The sequence below is a fragment of the Gastrolobium bilobum genome, unplaced genomic scaffold, assembly GCF_033153095.1.
Source record: "Gastrolobium bilobum isolate Gb01-03AN ecotype WA unplaced genomic scaffold, APGP_CSIRO_Gbil_v1 utg57853, whole genome shotgun sequence".
NCBI lineage: Eukaryota > Viridiplantae > Streptophyta > Magnoliopsida > Fabales > Fabaceae > Gastrolobium > Gastrolobium bilobum.
Genome location: NW_026897351.1, coordinates 230,957 through 250,133, shown reverse-complemented (window position 1 = coordinate 250,133; position 19,177 = coordinate 230,957). Strand labels below are relative to the sequence as shown.

General features: G+C 32.3%; 1 protein-coding gene across 2 annotated transcripts; it reads left to right on the top strand.

Moving 5' to 3' along the window:
* Positions 1-9,302: 9,302 nt before the first annotated feature.
* Positions 9,303-13,753, top strand: LOC133306164 (hexokinase-3-like). Of its 2 annotated transcripts, XM_061506441.1 has the most exons (10): positions 9,303-9,318; positions 9,415-9,676; positions 10,490-10,640; positions 10,779-10,961; positions 11,405-11,479; positions 12,055-12,210; positions 12,306-12,404; positions 12,476-12,603; positions 13,199-13,280; positions 13,376-13,753. In XM_061506441.1, the coding sequence occupies exons 1-10, from the start codon at positions 9,303-9,305 to the stop codon at positions 13,751-13,753; spliced, it is 1,530 nt and encodes a 509-aa protein (XP_061362425.1). The 2 variants fall into 2 exon arrangements, with proteins under 2 accessions (XP_061362425.1, XP_061362424.1); XM_061506440.1 differs by lacking the exon at positions 9,303-9,318 and having other exon boundaries at positions 9,405-9,676.
* The last annotated feature ends 5,424 nt before the right edge of the window (positions 13,754-19,177 follow it).

Below are 19,177 nucleotides of genomic sequence, written 5' to 3'. Positions count from 1 at the left end.
TAATTACAAGAAAAATTGTTTTTATATTACAAAATATATTTTAACTCAAATTAGTTGTTTGTGTTTTATCTTCCATGTTTCTCAAAATGTTTTTCTACTTAAAAGGATTTTTCCACTATTTGTTGTAGCGTTGCATTTATCTGATAAATTTTTAAAACAACATTGATAATGCATTACATAGAAGGCTTTTCTCGATTTATGTTAATTATTGAATTTTAATTTATTCTTTTTTTCTATTTTCTACTAAAAAAATATTACTATCTACTATCGGTAACTCATATTTTTGAATTATTTTGACGGAAAAACAACGGCCGATGCTAGAAAAAAAAAAATCGTAGGATGTGTTTGGTACGGGTTTTATTTTAGGTTTAATAGGAAAATGTGGATGGACATTGGTATATACCACGTTTGGTACACGCTATTGAAAAAAAATGTCAAGTACCTTGGAAGGATAGGAAATGTGAGTTGTGTTGATTTTTGGCACAATAACAATGTTCCAAAAGACACCTTGAGATGTAGTATTTTGGATATGACGGGAGAAGTGAAAAATTAGGGAATAATGAAAAATGTTCAACAATAACACTATTGCAAATTTCAATAAATTTTTTCGATATTATTTCGGTCAACCAAATATTTTTTTTAAACTTTTCTATCAAACTTACTTTCCTACCATTTTTCCATTAATTGTATTTCGTAAAAAAAATTTCTCATCTACCAAACTCTCCCTTCAAGCTTTGCCTTATTGATGAATTCGGATTTTGGGTGCTTCATTCTTGTCTGGGAGAGCTAGTACGTCTTTCTCTACCAAAAAAATAAAATAAAATCAAGCGGTGGTAATTCAGTTCATATATGGAAACTGAGCTTATGGATAAGAGTATATTTTTTATCTTTCCCAATATAATTTTTGGTGAATGGTTTGAAACTTTAATGTTGAATCAGTTCCAAATTGAACTAACAATAAAGCGATGAACCGATGAAATTCTAAAAAAAAACAGAGCTTTGTCTTTTTTCTTTTTTCTTTTTTCTTTTGAGATTTTTCCATTGGTTTAGACAATGTTTTCAACACAACTGTAAATATAGGATTCGAACTCAAAACCAAATCACTCGTTAAAATGAACTGCTATATCTCTTGGCAACCTCTTATCAACCACCCTTTTCCTACCTCACCTTACTGATACCCGATCATTACACTTGAAGAGTTGAAGTCCCATCTCACCGTCTACTTCATGCAACCTCATCCTTTATCCCTTTTACCAAAAGTCCAAAACACCCGAGTGCTTCACCTCAGCTTCCTAAAGACCTGTTCTTCACCCAAATATTTTAGCTAATTCATAAATTAAATTATATGCATGTGTTTATTAGTTAATAAGAAAATGACTAAAAACTAAAGTTATATATGTGGATATGTATATGTATATATTACTAAAGTTTATAATTTCATTTGTAAAGGGACCTTGCGGAACGAGGAGTTGGTCTCTCTTATTCCTTCCCCAAATATGTTTTGGAGCTATTTTTATCTCTATCTCTGCAGAACAAAATTCCCAAACTTAGAGCTCCAAATGAGGTTATATACAAATATAGAAAGAAATTGTAATCCCTATACACCCAATCTTTGTTCAACCAACTTCACGTATGATCAACTCAAAAATAGCAAAAAGCTAACAAAGTCATTTTATTTTATTTTTTTATACCGACTCTAATTACCTTTTTGAGGCCAGTCAGATTCTAAGTATCTCTGCAAGTTTTGATTCTTTGAGCAGACTATGAAACTAATCTCGAGTTAAGATTTAATTACAGTTAAAGCTCTTCATCTTTTTACAAAAATATATTTAATGAGAATCAAATACAAATTCTCTCTATACATACTCAACATGTGTCACTAACTGGGTTAGATTTTTTTTAACATTTTCTAATATAGGCACCAGTTGTCCACACTTATAATATTACTATCGAATCCCCATTCCCAAACAAGTTTATGAATCCATAATACCCTAGCATTTAACTTTGACTATGTGAGAATTGAGAAAATTCGTTAAGAAGTTTAGACAGTAACAAACAACCACCAATTGCTAAACATTCTTAGAAGACCAATAGAGTTTATTTTAATATTATCTCGCAAGTAAAAAATTCCAAGCAACATGGAGAATATGATTTGTGTTGCCCACGAAATTATCTCTAATCATTCCAAGCAAGGGTGTCATTGAAAAAGCCATTTATAACAAACCCAATAATAGTTAATTAGGAAATTACTCAAAGTAGAAACCCTCAAAGAATGTTCCTCCATTTCCAAAGGAACAAGTTGGTTATCCCAAAGGGCCAAAATATAAACCATGTGAAACTTAATTGAAGTTATCCATGTAAAAATGTCCTCGCATACTGTTCCTGCCTTCCTGGTCAACAGATTCTACATACGACAAGCTTCATGGCATATTCGAATTAGGACATGCAATGTACTTTTCTTAGTATACATGCCAGGGCTGATGGAAAGCGACCACTCCATGCACCTAATAATACGATGAGTGTTGCCATATATATGGATACAAAGGCTGTAGCTAAGAGATGCAAATTACATGCAAACATCAAAGGAATGTAATGTAAGGGCCAACTCTCTCAAGAGAAAAAGAATAAGGTTCAATTGAGAATAATCTCAATTGAATTTTTGCTTCGAAATCTGTATGTGCAACAAGGTATATATGTCCACTACATACCTTCGTGGCTTCCTGTGATAGAGTAAGTCTCAAACTTCTAAACAAGTGTTCATGCTATAAAATCGATGTTAGGAAGTGAAAATTATGTATTTTCAAAACTTTAAATGCTTTCTTTATATCTTAACCTCATTTTATTCTTTTTAAATGTGAGCTAAACTGTTAGAGAATATAATATAAATCATTAAGAAATCCCTTACCCAACACTTTAAAGTTTTGGGTTGAAGTGATTCTTTAATATGGTATCAGAGCTTCAGGGACCACGAGGTCACAAGTTCAATTCTCACCGCTCCACTTTCAGACGGAATTAAGAAAAGCACAAGGTATACCAAAAAAATGGGCTTGTGCAGCACAAGGCACAAGGCAGACCAATAATGGGCTTGTGTCATATCCGCGCTTCAAGTCAAAGGGCTCTTGCGTGAGGAGGTGTGTTAAAGAATAATATAAAGTATTAAAAAGGCCCTCACCTAACACTCATAAGTTCAATCCTCACGGCCCCCACTTTCAAGTGAAATTAAGAAAAGCACCATACAGATCAAATAAATAGGCTTGTGCAGCGCAAGGCAGACCAATAATGGGCTTGTGCCATATCCACCCAAAGGACTCTTGCGTGAGAGGATGTGTTAGAGAATAAAATAAAAAGTATTAAAAAGGCCCTCACCTATCGTTTTAAGATTTTGAGTTAAAGTGGTTCTTTAACATAAACCTTTTAGAATTGAATTATTTTTTTATATTTTTCACTTAGAAGTATGACGAAACTATCACATGTAAAATATGGCATCCACAGCTTCACACATACTGTAAATTCGTAATTATTAATATACCAATGGTTATATCAAAAATCGTGTACAATTTATGTTGGAATAAATATTAGTGTTAATCTATTAACAAAAGCATGTGCATATATTTGTTTTTGTAGTTATTAAATAGTCAAATAAATCCATACACACAGGAAAGAAATATTTGAAGTTTGAAAGGAAAATTTTAAATTTATCGTTTTCGTAATTTTCTTTTTCTTTACTTTTCTCCTATATCCCCTCGACTAAACAATAAATTTTTCCAAATTTTGGAAACTTTTTTCTGCCCCGCCCTATTTTCTTTCCCTTAATATAAATATGAAAAAATATTTGTCCTTTTAAAGGACATATAGTTATGTCATTTTAAGTAAGAGAAATACACAAAGCAATTTTTTTATTTAAAATTTAAATTAAAAAATACTCATTTTTTTACTTAAAATAACATAACTCTGTCCTTTAAAGGAATAAACATCAAACCCAAAATATATATATATATATATATATGGTTAAAGGAAATAACATATTTAGTTGTTTTAGTTGTGTGATGGTTAAATTATTTGTTCTCTTTAATTTTTTATAATTACACATATTTTTTTATTATACTATAATATTAAAAGTGATTTTTTTTTGTAAGTAAAAGTGATTCTCCAATCATTTTTACTAATATTAAAGAGAATAAATGTTCAGCTTTTTATTTTCACTCTATTAAAGGCATATTTGATCAAATTTAACCAAAAAAAAATATTTATTTGATCAAAGTCTAATTGCCCAGTTTGACATATTCTTAGGTGATATAGCTTTGTTAGGAAATGAATTCTCTCATGTTAAAAAAGTTAATAATATGGTCATATGAAAATATTATAATTGTAGGTTATGATTTTGTAATTATCTATTTTAATATTTTTTTTTCTCTTCCTTTACCACATTGATCAATTTTTGTATAGTTATGATTCACTATATGACTATGTCATTTTTTTTAATACAAGAGAATTCAAATCCAGCCTGGTTAAGTTTGACCCAGATTTTATTAAAGATCATCATCAATAATTTTTTTATTATATATTTAAAATATTTAGCAAATATGTGAGATATACGAAATACATGTGAAAATTATAAAAAATGTGAGATATTTATGTAAGAAATGTTAAAAATATGTGAAATAATGTTTATTTTTATAATATCATCCAGAAAAATTAAAGGATGTATACTATTCTTCAATAAAATTAAAAGGGAATGTAGTATTGTTTTCTATTTTGTTCGTAAAAGAAGTTGATCAAAATAAAAAAAATTCAACGAGACATGCATCTCTACAAACTTTAATTTAAATAGTGATTAGAAAAAGATTAAAAAAACAAAAATGCAAATAATGCTACTTATTTTTTATACATTAATTAATTAATTTAAAATAAGGAAACAAAAAAAAAAGGTAGAGCTGTAGAGCAGGGTGGGGTGCGTGGGTTTCGTTTAGCTTTTAGTTGTGCGTCAGTAAGCAGAGCTGAGCAGCACAGCTGGACTTAGCGGAGACCAGCTGGCATCGTACAAATCCGAATACGGAGCAACCGTCGCCGTTTCTGTCTCTTTCATTTTCAAAAAAAAAAAAAAAAACGCAGCTGTCTCTGAATCTAACGTATGTTATGTAACTAATTAATTAATACTTCTTTCCTTTTTTATTTTTTTAAAATAATAAAAAAAATAAATGGTTTGATGATTTTTATATATATAAGAAAATATTTTTCTCATTCTTTGAAGATAACTATCTTATTTTTTACATTTATCGAATTTTGTGCTAGCTTTTTTTATTTCTTTTTTCTTTTATTTTAAAGTGTAGACTTTACATATTTATCTCACACACATGAGAGAACTATCTCAAACAACATGAGATTAATAACTTATTATAATACATAAAATTATCTTCTTACGTACATAAAAAAATTGTGAGATTCATATGGGCCATGTGAAAAAAAAAATGAATCCGACTTACTTTTAGAGATATATAAAAGATATTATTATCTTCTAGAATATAAGATATTACACCTAATAATAAATCACGTTATTATTTTAAAAAGGAACACGAGTATGCCGTATGCACCGCAGAGACCTAAAGACCCCTAAATTTGTTTTCGATCTACAGTCTTGCTATTCTCTTTTGTTTTGTACTTTTATTTATTGATTTAATATTCTTTTATGTTATAGAAAATAAAATTATCTATTACAATATTATATACATATAAAAATATATAACGTTTATATTTTTTATTTATTTTTTTCTTAACATAGTCTCACACGAATCACATATTTTTATGTGTATATAATAAATAATTTTATTCTTTGTGACATAAAAAAATATGAAACCCTTTATTCATTGCGGAAGTTATTACTATTATTTTTTAAGCTTCGTTCATATAAGACACGTTTTCTAAGATTATTTCTTATATTTTCAAGGTTTGAGATCTTTGATTAGGTGAAAAAATTTCTCCCCATTTATATCAAGTTATCAACAACTATTGTTTATGAATATTGTTTTTGGTCCAGGTATGTTTGATACCACGAAGAAAAGTTAAAAAAAAATAACAAAAAGAGAAAAGAAGACGGAAGTGAAAAGATATTTCTTGTAAAAAATTATTTCAATGCAAAACTTTAAAGTATTATGTGATAAATTTTTTAATAGTTTATATTATTCTCTAACATATGATATTTTATCACTCAAAAATTCTTTGAGCTTGAAGCGTAGATATTGTATAGGCCCAATTTTTTTTATCTTATACTTATTTTAATTTCACAAGTAAAGAGCAGTAATAATTGAACTCGTGACCTTATGGTTATTGAAGCTCTGATACCATATTAAAAACTACTTCAACTCAAAATCTTAAAATATTAAATGAGAATTTTTTTAATAATTTATATTATTATGTAATATATGTTGCCTTGAAATCATTCGATAAAGAAGAAGAAGAGATGTTTCTATTTTTTAAGGAGCAAGTTATGTTTACAACTATTTTTGTTTACAACTCTTACAACTTCAATTGTGTTCTCCTAAGAGTACATTACTGAAAAGTGTACTTCCGGAAAAACATAGTTTAGGTTGTAAGAGTTACAAACAAAAAAAGTTGTAAACATAACCCTCCTTTTTTAAGATATATTTTGTGTTTACGTTAAAATTTATGACGCGGCTTCATCTTAATTAAAGCCAGGCGGTCTTTGTTTTATTTTAATTTTTAATGTGAAAATAAAATTATATCATGTCATTAAAGTTTATAGTTTTGAAAAAGTAACTTACTCACTACTACATATTAAATTAGGATTATTTTTTTTTTTTTTTTTTATGAATTTAATAATAATGTTATTTGGAATATATATATATATATATAATATTATATTTATAAATTTTTTATTTATAAACTGTTACGAACTTAATTATGTATTTCCATAAATAGATTCAGTTAGAAATATATTTACAGAAATATATAATATATTTTGTAAGAATTTATAAATAAAAAATTTATAAATATATATATATATATATATATATATATATATATATATATATAGGGTTTATCGTTTCTCAAGTTGCCGGAGATAACTTTATCTCCGGCTACTAAATCATAACCGTACAAAGATGGATCAATGGTGATAAAGGAAGAGAGAGAAAAAAAGAAATCATAACCATTCAACGGTGAATTAATTTATATAAGAAAATAAATAAATAAAACGACGTAGTTTTAGGGTGACCGGAGATAAACTTATCTCAAGTTGTCGGAGAAATATTTTTCTCATATATATATATATATATATATATATATATATATATATATATATATATATATATATATGGGAGACGTTATACTTACTACCTATTTTTCCTACTACTTGTTACTATCAAATCTTAACCGTTGATTTTCGTCAATCTAACGGTTATAATTTATAGGGTCATACTTATTAATCAATTATTAATTTACAATAAATTATAACTGTTAGATTGACAGAAATCAACTGTTAAAATTTGATAATAACAGATAGTAAGAAAAATAAGTAGTAAGTATAACATTTCCATATATATATGTGTGTATCGAATTTAACAAATACCCATCAAGTGTGTTTTTATAATTCAAATTTTTATGTAACCGATAATCAATATTTTCTTTATTTGGAAAATATATGAAAATTTTGCTAGTATACATATATAACATGGAGTTTCAAATGGATCTCCTCGAGTTAAAAAAAAAATTATATGATTATGTGAAAAATTATAACCATACAAGGTAGTTTAATGGTAATAAAAGATGAGAGAAAAAATTATTAAAATAGATAGTTATAAAATCACAACCGTTGATTTACTTTTGTACGGTTGTGATATTTCCACATGACCATGTCATGTTTTTATTCCACATGACCATGTCATGTTTTTTTTCCACATGAAATGATCCATTTCCATTTCCAAGCACGTCTCTTCAATATTGTTAAAATTGGACCGAAGTAAACCAAATGATTGACCGAGTACTATAAATCAAATAATTTCAAATCGTTGTGATTATATTGAGATATTTCATTTGATTTATTGCTTCGTGACTAATTCGATTCGCGGTGGGTTATAAGATTATGACTTTAAACTTCTCCCAAATATGATACTATACATGCTCTCATCTCCACCTGTTCAATTTCGTAGCGCCAATTGAACTACCATTATTTGGTATGGTTAAAATACTTTAAATAGGTCAAAACTAAGAAAACTTAACCAACTAATTCATATTATTGATCATTCGATCCTATCCACCACACATAATTCATATTATTGATCATTTGATCCTATCCACCACACACACACACACACATATGAATCAGGATCATTTTACAACGATGTAAGATTAATAAGTCTTACACAACATCTCAATTGTTGATTTATGTACATCAAACGGTTATAATTTAGGAAGACATACGAATTAATTAATATTTATTAATCATTAATTACACTACAAATACCAACTGATGATTTTCTTCCATCAACGATTGAGATGCGGTTAGTCTTACACTAGTATAAAAAGAACATGCCCCTATGGGGTAAGATCTGTTGATACAATGATACCGATGTCAAATACTTCTCATTTGAGGGCTATTAGATCAAGACAGATTAACGTTGTCACATGCTTATAAACCAAAATCGTTAGATCAATGACTCTTAAATGAGATGTCAAATTTTTTCATCGACACAAATGCAAATAATCATGTCGCATGTTTCATATACTATTTTTTATATAATTCATCTGGTCAATTTGAATAAATATATTTATTGAACTTAAGTTAAAAGTCTTGCTAGTTTGTTATCTAGATTTGACCAACATTGAATGTCACTAATTTGTAATAAATTTATTTTTCAAGATCAAATATTACTTGACAACTGTTTTTATCATTTAATTTAAAAAAAAAAAACAAGTGAGTGAAAAAGAACGCACGCGAACACGAGTCAAAGTTGTCATTAATATCAAAATCCCACTCATAAACGGTAAAGAGATGGCGCCGAGAGAACCACGACAAATCCGAAATTTTGCATCCTGTCGGGGACAAATCTGTCTTTTCGTTTACCATATTAGTTTCCGTATCGGTCCATTCCAATTGCTTTAATAGTGCGAAGCCGCCGCGTCTCTCTTCTCTCTCTTTTTTTTCCCCTCTTTCTTCGGCACTTTTCAGGCAACAGTCGTCGGAGTCTAATCGCCGGCGAGTGCTTTGCCGGAGCGTAATGTTATTGGAGGAGGGAGCTCTTTTAATTAGATTAGCCAGAGGATAGAGTCTTCAGACGACTGCGTGCATGACCAAACGGCGACGTTTGTTCTTGGTGAACGATCAGAGGGAAGTACGGAAACGGCGTCGTACAATGTAGTTTTGATTTGATCGTGGTTCGGGGGAGGGTATGGGGAGAGTGGTTGTTGGTGTGTCGGTGAGTGTGGCGGCGGTGGCTTGTGCGGTGGCTGCGACGGTGGTGGTGCGTAGAATGAGAAGCAGGAAGAAGTGGAATAAAGTGGTTGGAGTGTTGAGGGAACTGGAGGAAGGGTGTGATACGACGGTTGGGAGGTTGAGGCAGGTGGTGGACGCCATGGCTGTGGAGATGCACGCTGGTTTGGCATCAGAAGGTGGTTCCAAGCTCAAAATGCTTCTCACCTACGTTGATAATCTCCCTAAAGGGTAATCATTGGGTTCAACACTTGAGATCCTCTGCTTCTTCTGTGTTTTTAACTGTGCCATTCTATAATACTCATGTTTTCTTCGTTGCGAATGGGATTTTGTTTACTTGTTTTTATTTGATTGGAAAAATCTAAAGCTCTAGTAGAATGTTGTCCGTTTCCATTCATTTATTATTATTATTATTATTATTATTATCATTATTTTTAATGTGTATAAATACTATACTATTCTCTCTTGTTTGTGTGGGAGCTTTCGTATTTATTATAACCGTTTTCTTTTTTGGCTAATTTGTTTATTCCTTGAAAGTTCCTTAGTTATGTTCGAGAATGACATTTTAGAATTGGTCGATTGGGAATTTTTTTTTTAAAAAATAAATATTAAAATAAGAACATTCGCCTTTTTCAACATCAAATATATATTGTTCAACACTGTACTGTTTTGAAAATTTGACATGTGATACACGTTTCATATCACTACACCAGATAATATTAAAATTTTAGGAATAGTTATAGAATCCTGAAGTTTTTGTTGTATAATTCTCTTTATACTTATTTTGAGCTTTAATGGGAGCCTGGTTCTAAAGATTCACCTAGTGGAGTCCGGAGATGGTGCTATGAGCATGCACAGTGCACTTACCACTATCGTTTTCTTTAGTTATAGATGTTGATGTTTGCATTTTCTGAACATGCTAGAGCATAGCTTCTAACTGATTAAGGAATGTAGTTGATAAATAGATTTGTTTGTATCCACGTGTTTAATGATTGCATGGGTCAAATACAAAAGTGATATTTACATTTTATTTTTTTTGATCAGGACTGAGAGAGGAACATATTATGCATTAGATCTTGGGGGTACAAATTTCAGGGTTTTGCGGGTTCATTTACGTGACCAACAATCTTCTGTCTTGGAACATGAAGTAGAGAAACAGCCCATTCCCCAAGTTCTAATGACTAGCACAAGCGAGGTGACTTAATCAATCCTCTACAATTTTAGTGTTTTCTGGCTCTCTTTTTTGCTCTTTTTCTTTTTTTTTTGGGTTTTTGGGGGGGGGGGGTGTGTTTCTTTTAGTAAAGCAGATTTTAATTGATTTTGCTGCTTGCAGGATCTCTTTCATTTCATTGCTTCTTCATTAAAGGAATTCATTGAGAAAGAAGGTGATGGTTCTGAGCTTTCACCAGACAGAAGAAGGGAACTTGGATTTACATTTTCTTTCCCTGTGAAACAAATGTCTGTTTCCTCAGGCATTTTAATAAAATGGACGAAAGGGTTTTCCATTGTAGATATGGTTAGTCCATTGACTTTCAAGCAGTTTCAATGTGAAAAGCTTATATTCATAGTGATCTTTGTGAAAAGCAGCAATTCTTGTTCCATTTTATTGGTAGAACTTGATCACTAACTTCAATTGTTTAAGGGGAAAAAAGCTTTATCTTGAACAGGGTAGTATTTTGTTAGGTTTTCGGAATTTTTTTTTAATTTATTTGTAGGCCTAAAGTATTCGATTTGTTGAGTAGTGACAATTAGTTATTGATTTTGGGTTAACTCTCATGACCAAGTTAGACTTTAAAAATGAATATTTGTTTATTTAATTCTCCCTCCGTAAGTTAACAAAATAGGTGCCGAAAAACCATTCAAGTTGCATTTTGTCTTTCAACAGTATTGAAGTAAATATCAAAGCTATATATTTGAATGACATGATAAATATTAAGTGCAAAATCTGTTTGTTCTCAGGTAGGAAGAGATGTTCCTGCATATTTGCAGGAAGCATTGACACGAAAAGGCCTAGACATGAGGGTGGCTGCCTTGGTAAGGAAATTGTCTTTGTCCTGAGATTATGATTTCATTTTGCTTTTTTTTCCACTTTATTACCATTTTTTTTAATTTTTTTTTTAATTTTTTTATTACCATCCAAATTTATGTTTCTATCTTTTCTTATCATAATTATGCAAGTGGTATTAATGGGTCTTGCAATTTCTCATATCACTTCTTCCTTTATTAAATTATATTGTTTTTTAGGATATAATTTGTATTTTTATAGGATGTCTGAATTTTGCTAACTGTTACCTATGTTTATCATTATCTTGCTGCTCTTCTGAAGATTTTACTGTCTTATTTGCACATGACTTGTTTGATGATAAGTTAATTCAAGACAGGCAATTGTATTGTGTTGCGTATCAACTCCATTATTGTCTTTATGTCTACTGCTTTCTGTAGTTGAAATCAAACATGTTTCAAAACACCAAGTGCCTTGTTGAATTTAGAGGGTTTGATTGTTTAATGTCCCTAATTTCATATGGGGAGCAGTGTATACTGTCATGTAAAATAAACCCTTTTGTTTCATTGTATTACTTGAAACATGATTTTTTGTTCATTTTAATCAGGTTAATGACACTGTTGGAACATTAGCTCTCGGACATTATCATGATGCAGATACTGTTGCTGCTATAATAATTGGCACTGGTACCAATGCCTGCTATTTGGAACGGACTGATGCTATTATCAAGTGTCAAGGTCTTCTTACAACATCAGGATGCATGGTATTTCTCTTTCTCTTACTCTTTCTTTTTATTTTTTTATTTTTGAACTTTTGTTTAATGTCTATCAACTATTGTTTTGAACTTCTGTTTATTAGGTTGTGAATATGGAATGGGGAAACTTTTGGTCATCTCACTTACCAAGAACATTGTATGACATTGATTTAGACGCTGAAAGCCCTAATCCAAATGATCAGGTGAGGTTCTGCTTCTCATGAATCCTGTTGCTTGATTTAAGATGACTCAGATTTTGGAGATTTTGGTGCAGGGTTTCGAGAAAATGATATCAGGAATGTATCTTGGTGACATCGTTAGGAGAGTGATTCTCAGGATGTCGCTAGAGTCAGATATGTTTGGACCTATTTCTTCTAAGCTTTCCATACCTTTCATACTGAGGTGTGTACTGTATCACAGTCATGCACTGTGTATATAAGAGACTGACTAACAACTTAAAATTAATATACATTATATTAACATTGACATAGGTATACATCTATTTGGTCAAGTCTGTGCTGAAGATACATGAAATTCTATTATGATTTTCTGTTAATTGCCAGGAACTTGATTTTTTTATTTATTTTTGACCAATTGTAAATGCCTGATCCATGATTGATCAATTATTCTTTCTTTTTTCCCTAATAATTATTTCTTTTAATTATAAAAAAAAGGTCCTCAGGTTGCTCTGGGAAAGTGACATTGCTATATATTAGGTGGGGGTGGCGGGATTTATTTGCCCTGAAATGCATACTTAAGAATTTGATCAGTCATCTTTGTGTCTTTTTCTGGAATAGATGGTGAAAGGGACAAAAATGCCCTCGAATACCTTGGACTTTGGTTGACATTATATTTTTTTGGAGATTGGGATTCCGATATTTTGGTTCCATGTCTCGAATTGTATGCATATTATCAAGTTTAGAACGTTCTGAGTTTAATTATTCTCTTCCCCTCGTGAATTGGCTTAGATTTCAACTATTTCCTTATGCAATTTCAGTACTCCTAAGATGGCTGACATGCATGAGGATGTTTCTCCTGACTTGAGAGAAGTAGCTAGAATCCTTAAAGACATCCTTGAGGTAAACAAGTCAAACACCATATTTTTTGTCCTTAAATGAGTGGTGTGCTTGTTAGTCTAATAATCATTCGTTATGGGTGTTTTGGGATGTCTCAGATTCCTGAGGTTCCTTTGAAGGTAAGAAAAATTGTGGTGAAGGTGTGTGATGTGGTTACTCGTAGAGCTGCTCGATTGGCAGCTGCTGGTATTGTTGGTATCTTGAAGAAGATTGGTAGGGATGGGAGCGGTGGCATCACAGGTGGACGTAGAAGTGATATGAAAATGAAAAGAACAGTTGTGGCAATTGAAGGAGGTTTATATTCTAGCTATACATTGTTTAGGGAGTACTTACATGAAGCATTGAACGAAATATTGGGTGAAGATATTGCTAAACATGTAATTCTTAAGGTCACCAAAGATGGATCGGGCATTGGAGCAGCACTGCTTGCTGCCTCGCATTCATCCTATAATGTGGATACGGTACAGCTGCTATAAATATATATTTTTATATATATACGTATAGCCCTGTAAATCTGTGTTTTTTCCCCTCTTTTTTAATCTCTGTATAAAGGAAGGTTCGGTCTATTCTTTGTGATGTTATCTTCATTAATATTAATATTAATATTATTCTTATCATTTTTTTATTTCAATGAATATTTTTTAGGACATTCATCTTTTCTCATTTGAGATGGTTTGGTTTGGATGTAACACAGTAGTATCAGGATTCTTTGATGACGTAAGCTTGAAATTACGTCTGGACATGGGTTCATTACAAGCTTTAACCTGGACGCTTGTTTTCTAGTAGTTTTGAAATTATTAACAACTGCACCCTTGATGGCCATCAACACACGCTTATTTTTATTAATTAATTATTAATTTTTAATAAATTATAACTGTTAAATGTACAAAATTAATAGTTAAGATTGAGCGGAAGATTTATTATTTTTACACCTGTGTAAGAAGATTCTGTCTCTTTTAAAAATAATTAGGAAATATAAGGAGTGATGAATCTTAAAACACAATCATGGCAGAAAGTCCATATGACCTTACGTTTGACCGGTGCATTGGACTCAAGAAATGTTCTGTTTGGACTTTGGACTTTCGAGCACTTCATGTTAGAATCTTATTTAACACTTGGCTATGTGAGGGAATCTCAACTCGTGTGACAAGATATGAGAAAACGACAACTTATACTTTCACATTCTTAACTGGACAACATATTCTTTCACTCTCGTTTTCTCTTTTTTAGCTCCTTCACGCGATTTCCTTTTTATCAAAATCTCGCCTATTTCCACCATTTCTCATCAGATTTTCAAGATAAGATGAATTGCATTACATCTGAAGAAGAAATTATTCCAATGAAGAAACCATCAAAGTTTTAAAATGAATTCATAAGTGTTTAATTCAACTTTACTACTTAAAAGTCTGCACAATATGGCCAGCGAAAAATTCTCACGAGATGCAAGTTAGTCAGGAGACAGCACAAATCATATATTCAAAATACTCCTTATATGCTTCTTTAATACTCAATTTTTCTCTTTGAAGGGATCTTTTTGTCTGTCTCGAGTCTCAATTAATGTGTAAAGGAGGGAACAGTTACTAGCTTGTCAAGTAGTTTGTTGTAATGTAGAAACCCATGTAAATACTGGTATTGTCAATTAGTCAGGATGAAAATCACCGCTGCATTGCAAAACCAGTTCCTAAACCCCATAAAGTTGATCTTAAAAATCCTGTGAAAACCATAATTGAAAACCATGCTCTTGCTGTAATATAGTTTGAATGACATAATCACACTTAATAAATAGAGTTAAGAATTGATACATAACAAAAGGGAGAAAAACTATGAAGGGAATCGACCTTTACATAATTACAGGGAGAGAAAAAAATGGTAAATTGTAATTATAACAAATCATATTACGAGAATTTTATAAAATGCCTTCAATGTTCCCTAATTACCTTTCTTAAAATTTTCTGCATTATTTATCTTTTTTCAAATTTACTTGCTTGATCTACCAGTTTCTTCACATTTTGCTTAATTTATGAAGAATCTAAATCAAGTCATGTTTCTTTGTTGAATCTGCTGTCGTTAACTAAACCCTAACAAAAATCATAATCATAATGTGTAATTTTGCACGAGATTTTGTAAGTAAACCCTTGCAGCAAATCTTCTCTTATCAGACTGAATGTTTGATGGGGATCATTGAAAAATATAAGGAATTTCCAAGTACGCGTAATTATGCAAAATTATACAAGCCTTGTATGTTGTTAACTACCTTGTTCCAGGTTTAGAATGACTCTTTTCTATTGAACAATGGCATAGACCTATTATAAGGGGAAAACGACACTTTTGCCACATTGTTCATAATAATTTATTAGAATTCCACCTGCCAAATACAATATACCAAAATGCCATGTCACCTAACTCGCTACAACACATAGCGAGTTACAGCTAGACACGTGGCAGTTTCTTCCAGGCCACATAACACGTTGAATAGTGCAGCATGTTAGGCCAGTCAACAAGTCAGATTGCGCAGTCTGCAAAAGTTGTTAAGGCGGCCAAACTCGCCACAATGTACAACGCGTTACGTGGCACTTTTTGACACGTGGCTTAAATGCGCTACACTGTGCAGCGCGTTATATGGAAGCTTGATGACAAGTGGTTCCAACTCGCTAAACTGTTCAACGCGTTACGTGGCAATACGCGTTGTTAGTAGCAACGTTTATCTTTCATGCCACGTGTACAACTCACCTAACAGTGCAGCGAGTATAGTTCAATAAATACCTCCCCCAAATCCCCATTTCTTACATCCATCAGTTGCAACATTTCGTCTGAATTATCAACATTTTGCATTGTTTCCTTTCTTCTGTATTTTTCGTGTAAAAATTTTCAAAACGAGTGATGGCAATGATTCATTAATTGCCTTAGTATACTACAATGGGAGAAAATATTTTGGCCTTAATGGACAAGTTCTTGAAGGAGATACGAAAATATTTCGCATGCGATTACAATGATGTAGTTTTAATGAATTGAAGAAGTCAATATACACGAAATTGAGATTACAATGGGGTCAATCATTGTCTCGGTTGACTGCTCGATGCACCTCGGGTAAAGAAAGTTGAGTTCCGGTGGATATTGTTGAGGATGAAGATGTCGCATTAGTAATAGATGCATTCCGGATAATTCAGACTCCACATTTATGGTGGATAGTCTAACAGTCAACGTTTTCTCCCTTCCATTCAGTCCATTGACATTAGCAGAAAGCCGTTGGTGAATCCTGAATATAGGTATGTGTCACCCCTCCACCGCCACCACCACTGCCACCAATGTCATTTGAAATGCTTCCTACACAAGATGAGTATGTTCTGACATGCTGTAGGAACAACTTCGACGAAGAGGTGGATGAAGGTGTTATTCCGGACAGTGACTCATCAGACATCGACGTGGAAGACGATTTCGATTCATGTTTGTCTACCGATTCATTGGAAGATGGGCCAAAAGCTGCATAAGGACCAGGTGTTTTGATAACAAGCATGATGTGCAGATGGCTATAGAATAATTTTGTATGGTGGAGTATCACAACGACGGTTGTCCGTGGAGGGTGAAGGCATATGTAAAAAAAAGTAACATTGGATGGATTAACGAACATAACTGTATTAACCATACTCTTTCTCAAGATCACAAGCAGCTGGACTCTAATTTCATTTGTTTAATGATCCTAACTATGTCAAATGTCCGCATTTTCTATTAATATTTTTGGAAGTTATTAATAAATAATTGTTTGATCACATGCAGAGATGATAAGGGAGGAGCCCAATGTTAAAATCTCTCTAATCTAGGAAAGGATAACAATAAATAATGGGTTTCATACATCATATAGGAAGGCGTGGAAGGCAAAGCAAATGACAATTGTCAAAATTTATGGGGATTGGGACGAATCTTATGCTTTTCTGCCAAGATGGTTGGATTACATGTTGTTATTTTCAGCAGGAGCTGTATATAAAGCTAGATCTGAACAATCATTTTATTGACAACTGACTGGATCGATCTCGGAAGGTGTTCGACAAGGTCTTCTGGACTTTCAAACAGTGTGTTGATGCCTTTAATTATTGCAAGCTCGATATCCAGATAGATGGTACGCACTTATATGTGAAATATTGGGGGACCCTATTAATTGCAACAACTGTGGATGGAAACAATTATGTGTTGCCGATCGCTTTCACTGTTGTAAAAGGGGTTAATCTTGATGACTGGTCGTGGTTTTTAGCATTGATACGGATACATGTGAAACAAAAAGAAAGCATATGTCTTAATACTGATCGACATGCGGCCATACTATCTGCAGTCAACAATGCAGAATTAGGTTGGCAACCACCCAAAGCATACCATGTCTTCTGTAATTTCAACCACAAATTCAAGAATATGGAGTTGAAGAAGCAACTTAAGAAGTTAGGTATAGTTTAGGCTTATTCATGTTATTAAGATACATCTGGTATGGAATATTTCATAAGCTTTGGTCTTTCTTATTCTATGCAGGTCATACAACTTCGCGATTGGATTTTGATGCTGGATTAGAAAAATTAAAAGTTAGTCCTCAAATAGCAGCATGCTCAAAGAGCCGTATGGATAGATTACATTCCGAAAGAGAAATGGAGTATCACATACGATACAGAGGGTAAAAGGTTCGGTCACATGTCCACGAACTTGTCAGAGTATGTTAATAAGGAAGGTTCTTAAGGGTGCAAGAAACCTTCCTATCACATGTTTGGTGCGGCTCACATACGCGTAATTGGTGCAATATTTTTGAATTATGGCCAAGAGGCTCGTGAGGAGATGGCTCGGGGGTTTCGATACACCAAAGTACTCTGGGTGGCAAATCAGCAAAAATCCACCACACATTGGATGACATTTAATGTCCCTCAAAAGACAAGATTTAAAGTGCAAGAATTGTACAACCAACGTATTCATCGGGGCAATAAGAAATGGTCGGTTTCATTACCTAAACGGATATGTCAGTGTGGTGAATTTATTTCTTTTAGGTACCCGTGCAGTCATGTGATAGCTTGCATAACTACAAAACATGATCCCATGGAATACAGTGATCCTGTTTAAAGTGCCATATATCAATGCCAGGTATACTCAGGGCAATGGTACCCGATCAACATTGAGGATTTCATACCACCAAGTCAAGGACCAATTGTAATCCCAGATGTCTCAATGAGCGTAAGAAAGGAAGGCCTAAAAGCACTAGTATACTGATAACACATATTTTGTTACACTTATTTATTACTCTTGGTTGGTATTTTTAAGTTTAATTTGAATTAAATAAAGGTCTTTTGGGTCAAATCAGAATTCTAGATTTTAATTGGGTTTAATTGATTTTCGTCATAATTTTCTAGATTTACACTACTTTCGTATTTTGACCATATCTCACTCTATAGATGTCCGATTAACTCTGTTCTTGTTGCTTTTTGCAACTAACAGAAAGGGCTACAATTTCTATTTCAGCTACTGAAGCCCAATTCGAACAGAAAGATGGTCGAAACCTGAGCCCAAGATGGACGTGTTTTGCTGAAAATTTATTTTTACGTTTGAACTTAATTTATAATTTTGAACCCAATGTACATGAGGCCCAGAGCCAATATTTTTGTTTTGTTTCTTTTTATTTTGGGTTGGATTTGTAGAGCCCGAAGCCCAGCTTGATTAGGGGTTAAAAGGGCGAGAGTAGGGACCTTGTGAATCATCTTTCTTTCGTTTGAATTTGAATTTTACAGTTTTGAAATTAATAGAATTTTTGTCTTTTCTCTCTCCTCTTTTCTTTAATCAACCCAAGGGTTGAGGATTCCATGGTTGAATCCTGAGGAGCTGCGCCTTATTTTGAACCAAATTCGTTTCTTTTTCCAACTCGGTTTGGCATCGCG

Excerpts from the sequence above, each read along its gene's own strand:
- LOC133306164 (XM_061506441.1), top strand. Across the intron at positions 10,962-11,404 it reads GGTTTTCCATTGTAGATATG|GTAGGAAGAGATGTTCCTGC; the intron begins GTTAGTCCATTG and ends GTTTGTTCTCAG. Across the intron at positions 12,604-13,198 it reads TCCATACCTTTCATACTGAG|TACTCCTAAGATGGCTGACA; the intron begins GTGTGTACTGTA and ends ATGCAATTTCAG.